Here is an 18,249-nt window from a genome sequence, read left to right on the forward strand (position 1 = left end):
AGAGTGCAGGCTTGGTGGGAAGAAGAGGATGTTCAACACAGTCTAGATATGTTAGAACAGCATGCTCTTCCAGTTACCAGACTGGAAACTGTTCTCTTCTAGTAGTATGATATTGGGCAGGAGGTTAGTGTTAGGACAGACGGTTACACTTCCACACTACATTCCCCCAGGAGGCAACCTTGTCCTGGTGCTGAGCCTGGTTAAGCACACATCAGGTACTGGCAATTAAGGTGATCGTCAGTCTGTCCCAGCTTGCAAGCCGTGAGGTTGTTGGTTTTGTTTGGCCATGCCTTTAGAATTTTTCCTTTTTGTACAGATATGTTTTGTCACCATCTGAACTAATAATAATCTGCTTATACAGGCAAAACAAGACAGAGCTGGCCCTGAACTCAGTAAGTCGCTGTCTCCTGGGCACATTGGGGGGGTTAGTGAGGACCAGCACGGTCCTCAAATTGCTGATTAATCACAAATGTGCACATTCATTCAGGTGACAGACCATGTAACTAGGCCTGGGACCCCTAGACAAAGTGCAAAACAATATTAGTAGGCTAGTTATTAGGTTTGTAACAAGAGCTACATGGACTATATCTTACAGTATTAACATTTTCTATAAAATATGCCAATCAAATGTTAAAGAAAATATTGTTTATTTTTAAAATCTTTAATGGCTGAGGAATGAACACATGGCAACATAATGAATGCTGAGTACATTCAAATGAATAAATAAAATACTTTAACTACACATGCAATAAGGCAATGAAAAAAGTTGTTAGTTCTCTCTGTATGTACAGGTGAGGCGCACAATGAATTCTAACATACAATTTCACATTGTTATCTTCGATCGAACGACAAAGCACCGACTGTGCTTCCGTACATCAGTAAATTCTGCAACTATTGAGCAATGACTAGTGTGGCTTATGAGACCACAGCAATCTCTTATGACAGAGCGTCCTCTTGTGGTGAGTCCACATATGAGCGACACAGTGGAAAGCAGAGGCATGAAGTCAATTCTCAAATGATTTTACAAGGAGTGGCACTTAAGTTGATGATCAAGGAATTGCAGTCAAAGTACATCACAATTTGAAATAAGTTAAAACAGTATTGAACTCAAGCGAAACAAAAAGATGCAGAAATATCATGGCCATTCTTTACAACTAATAATGTGATTTAAACCTGTATTTAAATATTTGGCTTTGAATCCAACACCTAACATTTCTGGTGTGAGTCCCCAAATAACCTTGGCATATTACTGCACATTGTTCAGTCTGTTGTACCCGAGTCCAGAAGACAATGACAAAAACTCCATGTTCAACGGGGTTTCAAATTCAAAAGGAAAGAGATTTAAATTATTCATATATATATATATATATATATATATAACAGATTTCTCAAATGTGTCGAAGCCACATCATTGGGAGAAAAAAAACAATCCTAATCAACGTAGGTACAAAGAAAATACATTAGTTCAAAACACATACTGAGCCACCTTAAGATGGGGCCATATTCTGTTTGTAACGTATAAACAAGAACGTTGTACAAAGTGTTCTTTCCCAGAGGCAGCAAAGCAAGTCTGAGGTAGTGCCAATTAAGTACTTAATTTCACTAAATATCATGGTATATACATGACTTGGATCACTTTGTCTTCTCTGCCCAATCAATATATTGTCTGGAAAATGAATAGTATGGATCCGAAAAAACAAACCCTTACAAGCAGAAGTCAAATTGCACACTGATTAGCAGAGAGCAAAATGCAGATATACTCCCTTTATTTTTAAGTATGACATTAAAAAAAGGACACTCACTTTAAAATATAAGCTATTCACAGAATTAACAATAAGGCCTAACAGTGAATGATGACATCAGAAATGTTACATTAGTTCACCAGTCAATGTTAGCACTACACTGAATACATTCTGAGATTACGTACACGTCATTCAGGCTTATATATTATAAGTAAACCAGGAACTAAAGCAATTTGGAGTTTTGCTTACTTAAAAAAAAAATAGTTACTTCACCTACTGCAATTACAGTGAAATGCATGACATGGAGCCCTGTAATACTGCAATCCAACTAAAATGTTCACATTCATTGGCTTTAGCACAAACCACAGAATCAAATGGTTTAGTCTCCACCTGTCGTATCTAGCTACAAACTGTATGTACGACTATGACACAATCAAAACTAACATGGTCACCATTAGGGTGAAGAGGGAGTGGGAATCATGAATCAGGTATGCCCCAACAACAGTTACTGCTGCTGCACAATAAGTCCATAACTATTCCTTACTGCAGCCTAAGCACACCGTGTGAATTTCGGCTTACTCTACCTTGCACTCAGAAACAAGGAAATGCTTAGAGCCGCACAATAAGACTGGAGGCAAGCACAAACAACCATACAAGGGTCAAAAGCTTGGCCATACAGAGGCCACGTCAAGCATTCTCCCTCTTACTTAGATGCCTGTGCATGGGAACGAGTCCTCTTCCCCTTACAATTTACAGTGCTTCCAGACCGGTCACAACCAGCACAGTAAAAATGCTATCCATTATGGCACAGTGGGTAAAGGATATAGGGTGTGGTGTTGAGGCTGCTACGTGAGGATGTGGGCCGTGGAGGGGATGGACACAAACTCGCGCAGGATGTTCTTAGCCGTCTCCAGGTTATTCTGGGCGATCATCAGGGCCTTCTGAATGTCCTGGAACGAGTAGCCCTGGCTCATCAGATGCTCTATCTCCCCGTTGATGGGTAGCGCCACACCGGGAACGGGCCCCCCTCGGTAGCCAGCTGATGGACTGGCGGCGGGGAGCAGGGCTTCTGGGGTAAGGGGGCAGGGCCGGTGGTCTGAGTTGACCCGGCGTGGGAGGGGCATAGGGGGGCACTTGGAGTCCTGACCTGATGAAAACGTAGCTGGGAGAGAGGAAAGAACATGTTCGTAGTGTTTGATAAATATAACTCTTAACATGACAAAGCAAGAGAGGAAAAGGACTGAAAACTAATGCTGAGTTACATACAGGCATCTATGGTAGGGCTGTCCATTGATAGGCAGCTGAAGGCGGCCGAGGTGCCGGTGACGTCAGAGAGGGTACGCCTGGCGGGTGCTGGGGGAGCCTGGGGTCGGGGGTAGTCATACTCATCCTCCATCTCCTCTACCATATGGTGCAGGGGAACCGCAGGGGGAGGGATGAGGTGGTCTGGAGGGTGAACAACAGGATTGAAGGGATAAAAAGAGTGATTTGAATACCCTGAACACAGGATATACACTACTGTTCAAAAGTTTTGGGTCACTTAGAAATGTCCTTGTTTTCCATGAAAACATACATGAAATGAGTTGCAAAATGAATAGGAAATATAGTCAAGATGTTGACAAGGTTCTAAATAATGATTTTCCATTGTAATAATAATTGTGTCCTTCAAACTTTGCTTTCGTCAAAGAATCCTCCATTTGCAATAATTACAGCCTTGCAGACCTTTGGCATTCAATTTGCTGAGGTAATCTTAAGAGATTTCACCCCATGCTTGGATCGGCTTGATGGGCACTTCTTACATACCATACGGTCAAACTGCTCCCACAACAGCTCAATAGGGTTGAGATACGATGACTGTGCTGGCCACTCCGTTAGAATACTGCTTCTTCCCTAAATAGTTCCTGCATAGTTTGGAGGTGTGCTTTGGGTCATTGTCCTGTTGTAGGAGGAAATTGGCTCCAATTAAGAGCCATCCACAGGGTATGGCATGGTGATGCAAAATGGAGTGATAGTCTTCCTTCTTCAAGATCCCTTTTACCCTGTACAAATCTCCCACTTTACCACCACCACAGTAACCCCAGACCATCACATTGCCTCCAGCATGCCTGACAGATGGTGTCAAGCACTCCTCCAGCATCTTAATTTTTTCTGCGTCTCACAAATGTTCTTCTTTGTGATCCGAACACCTCAAACTTAGAAACTTGTCCATAACACATTTTTTCAATCTTCCTCTGTCCCATGTCTGTGTTCTTTTGCCCATCTTTACCTTTTCTTTTTATTGGCCAGTCAGAGAGGGCTTTTTCTTTGCAACTGCCTAGAAGGCCAGCATCCCGGGGTCGCCTCTTCACTGTTGACGTTGAGACTGGTGTTTTGCGGGTACTATTTAATGAAGCTGCCAGTTGAGGACTTGTCCTCTTGCTCAGTTGTGCACCGGGGCCTCCCACTCCTCTTTCTATTCTGGTTAGAGCCAGTTTGCGCTCTTCGGTGAAGAGAGTAGTACATAGCGTTGTACAAGATCTTCCGTTTCTTGGCAATTTCTTGCATGGAATAGCTTTGATTTCTCAGAACAAGAATAGACTGCCGAGTTTCAGAAGAAAGTTATTTGTTTCTGGCCATTTTGAGACTGTAATCGAACCCACAAATGTTGATGCACCAGACACGCAACTAGTCTAAAGAAGGCCCATTTTATTGCTTATTTAATCAGAACAAGTTTTCAGCTGCGCTAATATAATTGCAAAAGGGTTTTCTAATGCTCAATTAGACTTTTAAAATGATAACCTTGGATTAGGTAACACAACGTGCCTTTGGAACATAGGAGTGATGGTTGCTGATAATGTGCGTCTGTACCCCCTCATGTAAATATCCCATTAAAAATCAGCTGTTTCCATCTACAATAGTAAATTACAACTATGTCTACACTGTATTTTTGATCAATTTGATGTTATTATAATGGACAAAAAAAAAATAGATTTTCTTCCAAGGACATTTCCAAGTGACCCCAAACTTTTGAACAGTAGTGTGCATTTTCCACTTGCTGAGATACATAACTGTAATCGGATTGTGGCCACATTCATTGAAATAGTATGTTTCTTGGCAGGTGTAGACATGCAAAAGACGCCAGTGTGATTCAAGTTTCATGATGGTTTTCTGATTGTACAAAGGGGATGACTTATGTAACTTCATGTGCAATCAGAAAAGTGAGAATAGAGATCCTTCATCCATCTCCATGTACCTGACTCTGGTGGCTGCTGGGGCAGGGAGGGCGGGGGGAGGGGCTCCGTAGCAGTAGCCTGGATGTTACACATGGACTCATACACCTGAGGGTCCTCACAGTCCACATCACACGCCACAGTCCTAGGAGAGAAGGGGGAGGGGAGAGAGAGGTAGGGATGGAAGAAGATAAAGGGCAGAGGGAGGGGCATCAGAAAAACCTTAGTCAGGACCCTGTACTGATCATAATCAACAAGGTCACCTCATAGTGACAGTGTTGAGCACTCACCGTGAGTCGCGGTTAGTGGGTTGGAACGGTGGTGGTGAGGGCACGACAGCACCTGCCATGGCCCAGGAGGGTCCTGCTGCAGGGAGAGAGGTGGGGCTCATGTACTCATTCTCCTCATCACTTCCAGATGACTTCTCACCAGTAGACTCCTGTTGAGGTCTAACAACAGAGAGCAAGACAGACTGAGCCAGGTAATACATACAACACAATGAATTACCAATCAGTCACTCCATGAGTTACTACAGGGTATATAGACAAGCTAAGTCCCAGAGAGCCTCTGATTCAACCAATCACGTCAGGAATGGAAGGACACCATTACATTTGGGGTGGCAAGAAGCCTAGTGGTTAGTGCGTTGGACAAGTAACCGGAAGGTTGCAAGATCGAATCCCCGAGCAGACAAGGTAAAAACCTGTCATTCTGCCCCTGAACAAGGCAGTTAACCCACTGTTCCTAGGCCGTCATTGAAAATAAGAATTTGTTCTTAACTGACTTGCTAAGCAAGTCAGTTAAGAACAAATTCTTATTTTCAATGACTAAGCAAGTCAGTTAAGAACAAATTCTTATTTTCAATGACGGCCTAGGAACAGTGGGTTAACTGCCTTGTTCAGGGGCAGAATGACAGGTTTTTACCTTGTCTGCTCGGGGATTCGATCTTGCAACCTTCCGGTTACTTGTCCAACACGCTAACCACTAGGCTTCCAGCACTTAAACAATATATATATATTTGACCTTTATTTATTTATTATATATATTTTTAAATATATTGTTTAAGTGCTGGACTAGAATGAAAATCAGCATTTCCCATAACTCTTCAGGGCAAGAGTAACTTCTCTCTATTGAACATCTACATTACATCCATACCACATTTTATCAAATTCTATACAAATGCCATACCCGACTGCCAGGGAGTAGATAGCTGCTAGGGGCTTTGCTCTGTGGATGCAGTCACTGTCACTGGGTCCGTTGGTCTGTGGGGGGGCCTTGGCTACGTGCCGGGGAACCATGTAGTTGGAGGCCCAGTTGGGCTCTGGAGGGGTGCTTGGCAGAGGTCTCCTTTGAAGCCGGCCCTCTGGGGGTCCAAGGGGAGAAGGGCGTTCGGGTGGGGGAGGTGGGGGTAACTCTCGCAGGGCAGGAGGGAGGGGCAAAGGTTTGTCTCTGTGGAGGGCTGCAATCTGGGGAGAGCAGATATTAATGACTGTATGCAATACTATCTCTCTTGATTAGAGTGTCTGCTAAAATAGTCAAATGTAAAAATCACATGACATGCATTGGCACACCATTATATACATAAAGAAAGCTTGAATTTGATTAGGTCTTCCACTTGCCTTGGTTGTTGCTCCTTGGCCCGGGGCCCCTGGGGAGCTGGGGGGCCTCTGCTGCAGCAGGTCCAGCCTGGGGGGCACGGGGGGCAGGGGCGTCACAGGGGAGGGCGGGCGCTCCACCTGAAAACACAGGGGAGACATCAAAACAAGTAATACGTGAGCTTGTTTCTAAAACATGAAGATGGAGGGAGATGGTTTTTTAGTTGTTGATTTACTGGGTGGTGTATCTAATTGGCGAATTCTGAAAATTACCAAGTCTTTATAGATCGTCTTTTCACTTTTACCACAAGGACACAATGATGATGTGAGATGGTGTGTGTAGGAGAAATAGAGAGAACATGACAAAGCCTAGCTGGTCATAGATGGTGGCTGGTGGTCTTGCCTTGGTGCAGGCCAGCCTGCTCATAATGAGGTGGGGATCCTCCAGGCGGTCGTCATCGTCCTCGTCGTTGCTGGGGGAGACTGACAGGGAGCCCCCTCCTTCCACCCCGTAGGGCCCCTGGAAGCTGGCAAAGGAGGCCCCGCTGCTGCTGTTCTTGGGGTGGAAGGGGTCTACCACGATGGGCTCTGTGCCTTTAATCTCACAGCGGCAGAACGGACAGCCCTGCCCCTCCGATTCCTGGGAGAGAGCAATACTGCAGTTTAAAATAAAATCGGGCAAAGGGCTGATATCCACAAAGCATCTCAGAAAAGGTCCAAGGAATCCTGTGAACCTGTTTTAAGAAGGAAAAAAACCTCCCAGCTCAAGAGTAAGTTTTAGGATGATAAGACACTGCTTAGACATGCGGCATCGCCAGCGTGAATTCTATATAGCATGCTTCAGACCACAGTGAATGTGACTCTATACATCAAATGTAATGGTAAAATGTTTTATCATTTTTGCCTGACAATCACTTTACCGACTCTTAATTATCGCCTAATGTTAACATGCACAACATTTATTTTAATCAAATTTATATGGTTAAAAGTTAATTTTCACAATATTATTGCTATCAACACACACTCGTTGTCACTCCCGTTGAACAACTCTAAATCACTTTGGCACAGTAGGCATCAAGTCACTTGGCGATAATGTTGCATACAACACTATCAAAGTTAACACACGCACTATATATGCCTTCAATTGCACTACTTTTCGGCATGCCCAATTTAGAGATTTTAGATTTTTTTTTATAACATGTTGCATTCCAAACGGATAACTTTAAATAACATGTAGGTAATTAAATAATCAAGTGGTTAAGTATTTAGGCACATCATATAAAACATGTCTTGTGAAATTGTCAAAAGTGCAAGCGATACTTTTACAAGTAGGTCTAGATTATTTATGGATTGATGAAATATCAAAACATTCTGAACAACTCAAAAGCAATTGCATGTGACACAGGAAACACTGACTCGCTGAATCTTTCTATTATCAAGACACCTGTTGAACTCTTAACTGGTCAGGGCAGCTTATGATGCATCCTAAATACACTGCTCAAAAAAATAAAGGGAACACTAAAATAACACATCCTAGATCTGAATGAATGAAATATTCTTATTAAATACTTTTTTCTTTACATAGTTGAATGTGCTGATAACAAAATCACACAAAAATGATCAATGGAAATCAAAATTATCAACCCATGGAGGTATGGATTTGGAGTCACACTCAAAATTAAAGTGGAAAACCACACTACAGGCTGATCCAACTTTGATGTCCTTAAAACAAGTCAAAATGAGGCTCAGTAGTGTGTGTGGCCTCCACATGTCTGTATGACCTCCCTACAACGCCTGGGCATGCTTCTGATGAGGTGGCGGATGGTCTCCTGAGGGATCTCCTCCCAGACCTGGACTAAAGCATCCTCCCAACTCCTGGACAGTCTGGGGTGCAACGTGGCGTTGATGGATGGAGCGAGACATGATGTCCCAGATGTGCTCAATTGGATTCAGGTCTGGGGAACGGGCAGGCCAGTCCATAGCATCAATGCCTTCCTCTTGCAGGAACTGCTGACACACTCCAGCCACATGAGGTCTAGCATTGTCTTGCATTAGGAGGAACCCAGGGCCAACCGCACCAGCATATGGTCTCACAAGGGGTCTGAGGATCTAATCTCGGTACCTAATGGCAGTCAGGCTACCTCTGGCGAGCACATGGAGGGCTGTGCAGCCCCCCAAAGAAATGCCACCCCACACCATGACTGACCCACCGCCAAACCGGTCATGCTGGAGGATGTTGCAGGCAGCAGAACGTTCTCCACGGCGTCTCCAGACTGTCACATGTGCTCAGTGCTTTCATCTGTGAAGAGCACAGGGTGCCAGTGGCGAATTTACAAATCTTGGTGTTCTCTGGCAAATGCCAAACGTCCTGCACGGTGTTGGGCTGTAAGCAAAACCCCCACCTGTGGATGTCGGGCCCTCATACCACCCTCATGGAGTCTGTTTCTGACCGTTTGAGCAGACACATGCACATTTGTGGCCTGATGGAGGTCATTTTGCAGGGCTATTGGCAGTGCTCCTACTTGCACAAGGGCGGAGATAGCAGTCCCGCTGCTGGGTTGTTGCCCTCCTACGGCCTCCTCCACGTCTCCTGATGTACTGGCCTGTCTCCTGGTAGCGCCTCCATGCTCTGGACACTACGCTGACAGACAAAGCAAACCTTCTTGCCACAGCTCGCATTGATGTGCCATCCTGGATGAGCTGCACTACCTGAGCCACTTGTGTGGGTTGTAGACTCCGTCTCATGCTACCACTAGAGTGAAAGCACCGCCAGCATTCAAAAGTGACCAAAACATCAGCCAGGAAGCATAGGAACTGAGAAGTGGTCTGTGGTCACCACCTGCAGAACCACTCCTTTATTGGGGGTGTCTTGCTAATTGCCTATAATTTCCACCTGTTGTCTATTCCATTTGCACAACAGCATGTGGAATTTATTGTCAATCAGTGTTGCTTCCTAAGTGGACAGTTTGATTTCACAGAAGTGTAATTAACTTGGAGTTACATTGTGTTGTTTGAGTATTCTCTTTATTTTTTTTAGCCTTTGACTAAAGAAGCTTCATGCATTGCTTTTAGTTTTACCCATAAGAGTAGGATGTGCTATGTAGGTATAACCTCTCGTTCTCTCATAGAGAATCTGTGAACATAAGTTCAATCAGGAGAAACGACAGGGATTATCCAGTCGCAGTACATTTTAATGACCTAAAACATTACATTTCTACCTTTAGATTTTGTGGCATAGACAAAGTTAAGATATGAGGCAGAGGAGGTGATCAAAATAATACTCTGAGCAAAGGAGAATGTTTTGGGATTTTCACTCTCCAGACATTATTTCCTGAAGGTCTTAATGATGTATGTTATGTTGTAAATGTGAACATGAATTATTCCCCTATTTCAGATTACTCTTGATGTTTTTCTTGCGCTGTACGCAGCGATTTATGAAAATTTGCTTGGTAGGTCGATGTCCTCATTGTGGTTTTACAGACATCTTTAATACGTTTTATGTACACACTTTATTTAAATATTTATGAAATGCATATTGTTATATTTGGTAGCACTTATTTGTTTTCCCTCAACTCAAACCCAATTTTATGGGTGGAACGGATGTGGGTGGGGCTAGGTCTACATGAGGGTGCCAATTTTAAAAAACTCAAAAGCTCTGACGAAGGCCATGGAACCGATACATAAAGCTTATTAAAGAGCAGAGTGCGGGTTTCTTTTTCTCATTTTACCCAGAGTAGGAGCAAAATGTCTATTCTCAGCACTTCCGACCAATAAAATGTACAAAATGAATGTGAAACATTAGACACTCTTGCAAGATGACATAATTCTGGGAAATACCTGCCAGGCAGTGAGACAGGAGGTGCACATGAGGTGGCTGCAGGGCTCTATCTTCACATCCTTGTCATTCTCGGCACAGATCTTACATAGCTGGAATGTGGAGCCCATCTCACAGTAGAGTTCATACTGCTCCTGTAGCACAGAGAAGAGAAAGGATGAGTATCACACAAGTAAATGATACATCAGAATTGTCATCTCAGTGTATGAGATACTTCAATAGGACAAATATTTTTCTGGCCCAATTCTGATTTTAGGAAACATCCATCTAAACAGACAGTATTCTGACAAGTACACAAATGTATGTTTAGGGCATTGTAAGCAATTGAAAATTACATTAGGCAAAAGTTTGAGTCACAAGTGCATCTGAAGTCTGAATTACGACCTGTAGTGAATGTTATGAACTTAGTGGATGTGAGAATGTGTCTGACCTGTGTGACTTTAATGTGGTCCTGTGGGGAGGGCTCACACAGCCCTGTGAGGTCTGGGTTCTGGGCCCGGCCGTCTGGGAACAGGTAGCTGGAGAGCGAGCAAAAAGTCTAAACATTTCAATGGCCAGTTGAAGCCAGAGGCTAATTAAATGAGCAATTATGTGATGATTGAAAGAGGTTGAAATCAGTTTGACTACAAACTACAGAGGAAACGTCACACAACAGATTTTACAAACGCCTTGACTGAACCAGAAAAGCTAGTATTTGGTCATTCTTTCATCTTAACTATGTGTAACAGTATAACTTTATACCGTCCCCTCGCCCATACCCGGGCGCGAACCAGGGACCCTCTGCACACATCAACAACAGTCACCCACGAAGCATCGTTACCCATCGCTCCAAAAAAGCCGCGGCCCTTGCAGAGCAAGGAGAACCACTACTTCAAGGTCTCAGAGCAAGTGACATCACCAATTGAAACGCTATTTAGCGTGCACCACCGCTAACTAAGCTAGCTGTTTCACATCCGTTACATATGTCATACTCACAATCCCTCCCTGAATCCATCAATGAGGGCCTGAAAGAGGGGCTTGTTATGGGGGATGGTCTGCAGAATGTTCCCATCTGCAGTGATGTAGCCAATGGCCCACTGGCCCAGCCGAGTGCAACTCAGTCTGAAGATATAACTGACAGAGGCAGACCAAAGATGTGTGGTGTGAGAGAAGTTGTGTACATGTTGATGTACTTGGATGGTCTGTGATGTTTTTTTGAATGCAAGTGTACATGTCAAAATATTTACTTCAGCGTCAAGTGTATGTGTCATTGTGTGTATGTGTCATTGTGTGTGTATGTGTGTATGTGTGTATGTGTGTATGTGTGTGTGTGTGTGTGTGTGTGTGTGTGTGTGTGTGTCTCACCTGCCAGGCTTGTGGATGAACCTTTGCAGTCGGGCCTTAACCTCGTCGTAGGTGAGGAAGGCCATATACCCCGGGTGTGTGACAGCCAGGCTGTTCCAATTCCTCAGTAGAGATGACCACGGCTGCACAATACACACACACACACCACAGTCAGAACCCTTAAGCAACAACAGCTTGTCTTTGTATTGACAACAAATCTTTATCCTAGTTAACAAAGAAGAACTTGTGTTCTTCACCTGATATTCACGGCAACAGTGGTCACCAACGATGTTCTGGAGAACTACGGGGCGTGCATAATTTTGTTTCAGCCCAGCTCTAAAATCTCCTCAATGCCTTAATGATCAATTGATTTCTAGTTGAAGCTGATGTGTAGTGATTAGAGGCTAACCGATTATGTTTTTCAATGCCGATACCGGTACCGATTATTGGAGGACCAAAAAAGCGATACCGATTAAAATCTGACGATTCTTTTACATTTGTAATAATGACAATTACAACAATACTGAATTAACACTTATTTTAACGTAATATAAAACATCAATAAAATAAATTTAGCCTCAAATAAATAATGAAACATGTTCAATTTGGTTTAAATAATGCAAAAACAAAAGTGTTGGAGAAGAAAGTAATATGTGCCATGTAAAAATGTGTGCCATGTAAAATATGTGCCATGTAAAAAAGCTAACGTTGAAGTTCCTTGCTCAGAACATATTAAAGTTGGTGGTTCCTTTTAACATGAGACTTCAATATTCCAAGGTAAGAGGTTTTAGGTTGTAGTTAATACAGTATTTATAGGACTATTTATCTCTATACCATTTGTATTTCATATACCTTTGACTATTGGATGTTCTTATAGGCACTATAGTATTGCCAGTGTAACAGTATAGCTTCCGTCCCCCTCCTTGCCCCTACCCGGGCTCGAACCAGGAACACAGACAACAGCCACACTCGAAGCATCGTTACCCATCGCTCCACAAAAGCCGCGGCCCTTGCAGCGCAAGGGGAATAACTACTCCAAATCTAAAAGCAAGTGACGTTTGAAACAGTATTAGCGCACACCCAGCTAACTAGCCAGCCATTTCACATTGGTTACACCAGCCATTAGGCTGATAGGCTTGAAGTCAAACAGTGCTGTTGTAACAGTATAATTTTTAAACCGTCCCCTCGCCCATACACGGGCGCGAACCAGGGACCTTCTGCACACAACGACAACAGTCACCCACGAAGCATCGTTACCCATCGCTCCACAAAAGCCGCGGCCCTTGCAGAGCAAGGGGAATTACTACTTCAAGGTCTCAGAGCAAGTGACGTAACCGATTGAAACGCTATTTAGTGCACACCGCTAACTAAACTAGCCGTTTCACATCCGTTACACTCACCCCCCCTTTTGACCTTCCTCCTTTTTCCGCAGCAACCAGTAATCCGGGTCAACAGCATCAATGTAACAGTATAACTTTAAACCGTCCCCTCGCCCATACCCGGGGCGCGAACCAGGGACCTTCTGCACACAATGACAACAGCCACCCCCGAAGCATCGTTACCCATCGCTCCACAAAAGCCGCGGCCCTTGCAGAGCAAGGGGAATTACTACTTCAAGGTCTCAGAGCAAGTGACGTAACCGATTGAAACGCTATTTAGCGCACACCGCTAACTAAGCTAGCCGTTTCACATCCGTTACACTGTGCTTGTGAAGAGCTGCTGGCAAAACGCACAAAAGTGCTGTTTGAATTAATGATTACGGGCCTGCTGCTGCTCAGTCAGACTGCTCTATCAAATCAGACTTAATTATAACATAATAACATACAAAAATACGAGCCTTTGGTCATTAATATGATCGAATCCGGAAACTATCATTTCGAAAACAAAACGTTTATTATTTCAGTGAAATAACGGAACCGTTCTATATTTTATCTATCGGGTGGCATCCCTAAGTCTAAATATTCTTGTTACATTGCACAACCTTCAATGAATGTCATAATTACGTAAAATTCTGGCAAAATAGTTTGCAATGAGCCAGGCAGCCCAAACTGTTGCATATACCCTGACTCTACGTGCAGTGAACGCAAGAGAAATTACACAATTCAACCTGGTTAATATTGCCTGCTAAACTGGATTAGTAGTTATAACTAGAGATTATGATTGATTGTTTTTTATAAGTTTAATGCAAGCTAGCAATTTACCTTGGCTTCCACTACATTTGCGTAACAGGCAGGCTACTCGTGGAGTGCAATGGTTAGAGTGTTGGACTAGTTAACTGTGCGGTTGCAAGATTGGAACCCCTGAGCTGACAATCTGTCGTTCTGCCCCTGAACAAGTCAGTTAACTCACAGTTCCTAGGCAGTCATTGAAAATAAGAATGTGTTCTTAATTGCATAGTTAAATAAAGGGTATAAAAAAAATATATATATAATCGGAGCCCAAAAACACCGATTTCCTATTGTTATGAAAACTTGAAATCGGCCCTAATTAATCGGCCATTCCGATTAATCGGTCGACCTCTAGTAGTGATGGTTGAGAACAAAACGCCTTCACACCCAGTCTCATTTACAACCGTTGTGTACATTTTACACTAAATATTGAGATTTATACATTTGGCACATGCCATGAACACGCATGTTTTCTGTTTATAAAATCAGACCTGTCGTCAAACTGTATCCGTGAACAAGCATAACAACTCTGCCTGAAAAACACCCTTCAGTTTTTATGGTGACAAGAAGGTCCTTATTTTTTGTATACTTTGGTAGTATCTAAAGGGAATAGCTATGGCAAACTTGATTAAATGCCTTCGGAGGTGTTGGCAAAATGTTTTCTTTTGCAGTTACATTTGCTGTAGCTTGACAGTTTATGAAAGACAAAAACAATTAAATTGTTGTGCACCTGTAAACAGATCAATCAAATTCAATTATGTTTTGCATTTACTTTTTCCAGAACCTAATTAAGCTGCACTGCCCATAAATTCTGAAACATTCTCTACTCAGAAAAAAAATCAGTCTGTTCTACTGCGCTTTGGATTGGACAGCATAGACCAAAATACTTTAAAATAGATTATCTATTTCCTACTGTGAAGTGGGTTCAATTAAATGAGAGATGGGACAAATGGTAGCCCATCTTAAATTGTTGTAGGCCTAATGGCTATTTTAAGAGTATGAAACCATCAGAAGAGTTGTAGAACTTAAACTGCAATGATCGTGGAAAAAGAACAAACAGGAAATAGATCAAATTAGGTTTTTGCTCTTCTCACTAACAGAAAATGATTGCATCTGGTTATAACACTGAACAAAAATATACATGCAACATGCAATGTGTTGGTCCCATGTTTCATGAGCTGTGTTGGTCCCATGTTTCATGAGCTGAAAAAAAGATCAGACATTTTCCATATGCACAAAAAGATGTGCAGCTTCATTAAAATTGTACCCGTCAACGGTACCCGAAAAGGCAACTCCGGGATGCTGGCCTTCTAGGCAGAGTTGCAAATAAAAATCCATCTCAGACTGGCCAATAAAAATAAAAGATTAAGACGGGCAAAAGAACTGACACTGGATAGAGGAACTCTGCCTAGAAGGCCAGCATCCCGGAGTTGCCTCTTCACTGTTGACGTTGAGACTGGTGTTTTGCGGGTACTATTTAATAAAGCTGCCAGTTGAGGACTTGAGGCATCGATTTCTCAAACTAGACACTAATGTTCAGTCGTGGCTAAGTTTTGAGAAATGACACAAATATACATTTCCTAAGTCTGCTGCCTCAGTTTGTATGATGGCAATTTGCATATACTCCAGAATGTTATGAAAAGTGATCAGATGAATTGTAATTAATTGCCTCTTTGCCATGCAAATGAACTGAATCCCCAAAAAACATTTCCACTGCATTTCAGCCCTGCCACAAAAGGACCAGCTGACATGTCAGTGATTCTCTAAACACAGGTGTGAGTGTTGACGAGGACAAGGCTGGAGATCACTCGGTCATGCTGATTGAGTTTGAATAACAGACTGGAAGCTTCAAAAGGAGGGTGGTGCTTGGAATTATTGTTCTTCCTCTGTCAAACATGGTTACCTGCAAGGAAACACATGCAGTCAACATTGCTTTGCACAAAAAGGGCTTCCCGGGCAAGGATATTGCTGCCAGTAAGATTGCACCTCAAACAAACATTTATTGGATCATCAAGAACTTCAAGGAGAGCGGTTCAATTGTTGTGAAGAAGGCTTCAGGGCACCCAAGAAAGTGCAGCAAGCGCCAAAACCATCTCTTCTCTCCAGGAAAAAAACATTGGGGACAGACTGATATTCTGAAAAGGGTACAAGGATTGGACTGCTGAGGACTGGGGTAAAGTCATTTTCTCTGATGAATCCCCTTTCTGATTGTTTGTTTGGGGCATCCAGGAAAAAGCTTGTCCGGAGAAGACAAGGTGAGCGCTACCATCAGTCCTGTGTCATGCCAACAGTAAAGCATCCTGAGACCATTCATGTGTGGGGTTGCTTCTCAGCCAAGGGAGTGGGCTCATTCACAATTTTGCCTAAGAACACAGCCATGAATAAATAATGGTACCAACACATCCTCCAAGAGCAACTTCTACCAACCATCTAGGAACAGTTTGGTGACGAACAATGCCTTTTCCAGCATGATGGAGCACCTTGCCATAAGGCAAAAGTGATAACTAAGTGGCTCGTTGAACAAAACATCGACATTTTGGGTCCATGGCCAGGAAACTCCACAGACCTTAATTCCATTGAATTTGTGGTCAATCCTCAAGAGGCAGGTAGGCAAACAAAACCCCACAAATTCGGACAAACTCCAAACATTGATTATGCAAGAATGGGCTGCCATCAGTCAGGATGTGGCCCAGAAGTTAATTGACAACATGCGAGGGGGGATTGTAGAGGTCTTGAAAAAGAAGAGTCAACACTGCAAAATTGACTCTTTGTATCAACTTCATGTAATTGTCAATAAAAGCCTTTGACACTTGTGAAATGCTTGTAATTATATACTTCAGGATTTCATAGTAACATCTGACAAAAATATCTAAAGACACTGAAGCAGTAAACTTTGTGGAAATTAATATTTGTGTCATTCTCAAAATCTTTGGCCACGACTGTACTTGTCCTCTTGCTCAGTTGTGCACCGGGGCCTCCCACTATTTCTATTCTGGTTAGGGCCCGTTTGCGCGGTTCTGTGAAGGGAGTAGTGCACAGTGTTGTTTTCTCAAAACACAAATAAACTGACGAGTTTCAGAAGAAAGTTCTTTGTTTCTGGCCATTTTGAGACTGTAATCGAACCCACAAATACTGATGCTCCAGATACTCAAATAGTCTAAAGAAGGCTGGTTTCATTGCTTCTTTAATCAGGAGAACAGTTTTCAGCTGTGCTAACATAATTGCAAAAGGGTTTTCTAATGACCATTAGCATTTAAAATGCTACATTTGTATTAGCTAACACAACGTGCCATTGGAACACAGGAGTGATGGTTGCTGGTAATGGGCCTCAGTACGCCCATGTAATGGGCCTCTGTACGCCCATGTAATGGGCCTCTGTACGCCCATGTAATGGGCCTCTGTACGCCCATGTAATGGGCCTCTGTACGCCCATGTAATGGGCCTCTGTACGCCCATGTAATGGGCCTCTGTACGCCCATGTAATGGGCCTCTGTACGCCCATGTAATGGGCCTCTGTACGCCCATGTAATGGGCCTCTGTACGCCCATGTAATGGGCCTCTGTACGCCCATGTAATGGGCCTCTGTACGCCCATGTAATGGGCCTCTGTACGCCCATGTAATGGGCCTCTGTACGCCCATGTAATGGGCCTCTGTACGCCCATGTAATGGGCCTCTGTACGCCCATGTAATGGGCCTCTGTACGCCCATGTAATGGGCCTCTGTACGCCCATGTAATGGGCCTCTGTACGCCCATGTAATGGGCCTCAGTACGCCCATGTAATGGGCCTCAGTACGCCCATGTAATGGGCCTCAGTACGCCCATGTAATGGGCCTCTGTACGCCCATGTAATGGGCCTCTGTACGCCCATGTAATGGGCCTCTGTACGCCCATGTAATGGGCCTCTGTACGCCCATGCAATGGGCCTCTGTACGCCCATGTAATGGGCCTCTGTACGCCCATGTAATGGGCCTCTGTACGCCCATGTAATGGGCCTCTGTACGCCCATGTAATGGGCCTCTGTACGCCCATGTAATGGGCCTCTGTACGCCCATGTAATGGGCCTCTGTATGCCCCCCAAAAAAATAAAGAATCTACCATTTCCAGCTACAATAGTCATTTACAACATTAACAATGTCTACACTGTATTTCTGATCAATTTTATGTTATTTTAAATGGACAAAGAAATGTTTTTGAAAGAAAAACAAGGACATTCCTAAGTGAACCCTAACTTTTGGACAGTAGTTTACATGTGTGTATAGTTAATGACTATGCATATAAGATAAACAGAGAGTAGCAGCAGCGTAAAAGAGGGGTTGGGGACACACACACACACAATGCAAATAGTCCGGGTAGCCATTTGATAAGCGGTTCAGGAGTC

At 43.4% G+C, this 18,249-nt stretch overlaps 1 protein-coding gene across 5 annotated transcripts in view; it reads right to left on the bottom strand.

The window, feature by feature from the left end:
- Positions 1-630: 630 nt before the first annotated feature.
- Positions 631-18,249, bottom strand: part of LOC118390018 (E3 ubiquitin-protein ligase CBL-like) — a 30,186-nt gene continuing 12,567 nt past the window's right edge. For all 5 annotated transcript variants that reach the window (XM_035780131.2, XM_035780130.2, XM_052529846.1 and 2 more), the window contains 11 exons: positions 11,723-11,844; positions 11,354-11,491; positions 10,809-10,896; positions 10,381-10,512; positions 6,947-7,183; positions 6,568-6,684; positions 6,137-6,414; positions 5,242-5,400; positions 4,975-5,096; positions 3,009-3,188; positions 631-2,904 (listed from right to left, as the gene is read on the bottom strand). In XM_035780131.2, the coding sequence (XP_035636024.1) occupies positions 2,588-2,904; positions 3,009-3,188; positions 4,975-5,096; positions 5,242-5,400; positions 6,137-6,414; positions 6,568-6,684; positions 6,947-7,183; positions 10,381-10,512; positions 10,809-10,896; positions 11,354-11,491; positions 11,723-11,844 (1,890 nt within the window). In that variant the 3' untranslated portion in view covers positions 631-2,587. The remainder of the gene's footprint in view (positions 2,905-3,008; positions 3,189-4,974; positions 5,097-5,241; positions 5,401-6,136; positions 6,415-6,567; positions 6,685-6,946; positions 7,184-10,380; positions 10,513-10,808; positions 10,897-11,353; positions 11,492-11,722; positions 11,845-18,249) is intronic.

Source organism: Oncorhynchus keta, chromosome 11 (assembly GCF_023373465.1).
Source record: "Oncorhynchus keta strain PuntledgeMale-10-30-2019 chromosome 11, Oket_V2, whole genome shotgun sequence".
NCBI classification, from domain to species: domain Eukaryota; kingdom Metazoa; phylum Chordata; class Actinopteri; order Salmoniformes; family Salmonidae; genus Oncorhynchus; species Oncorhynchus keta.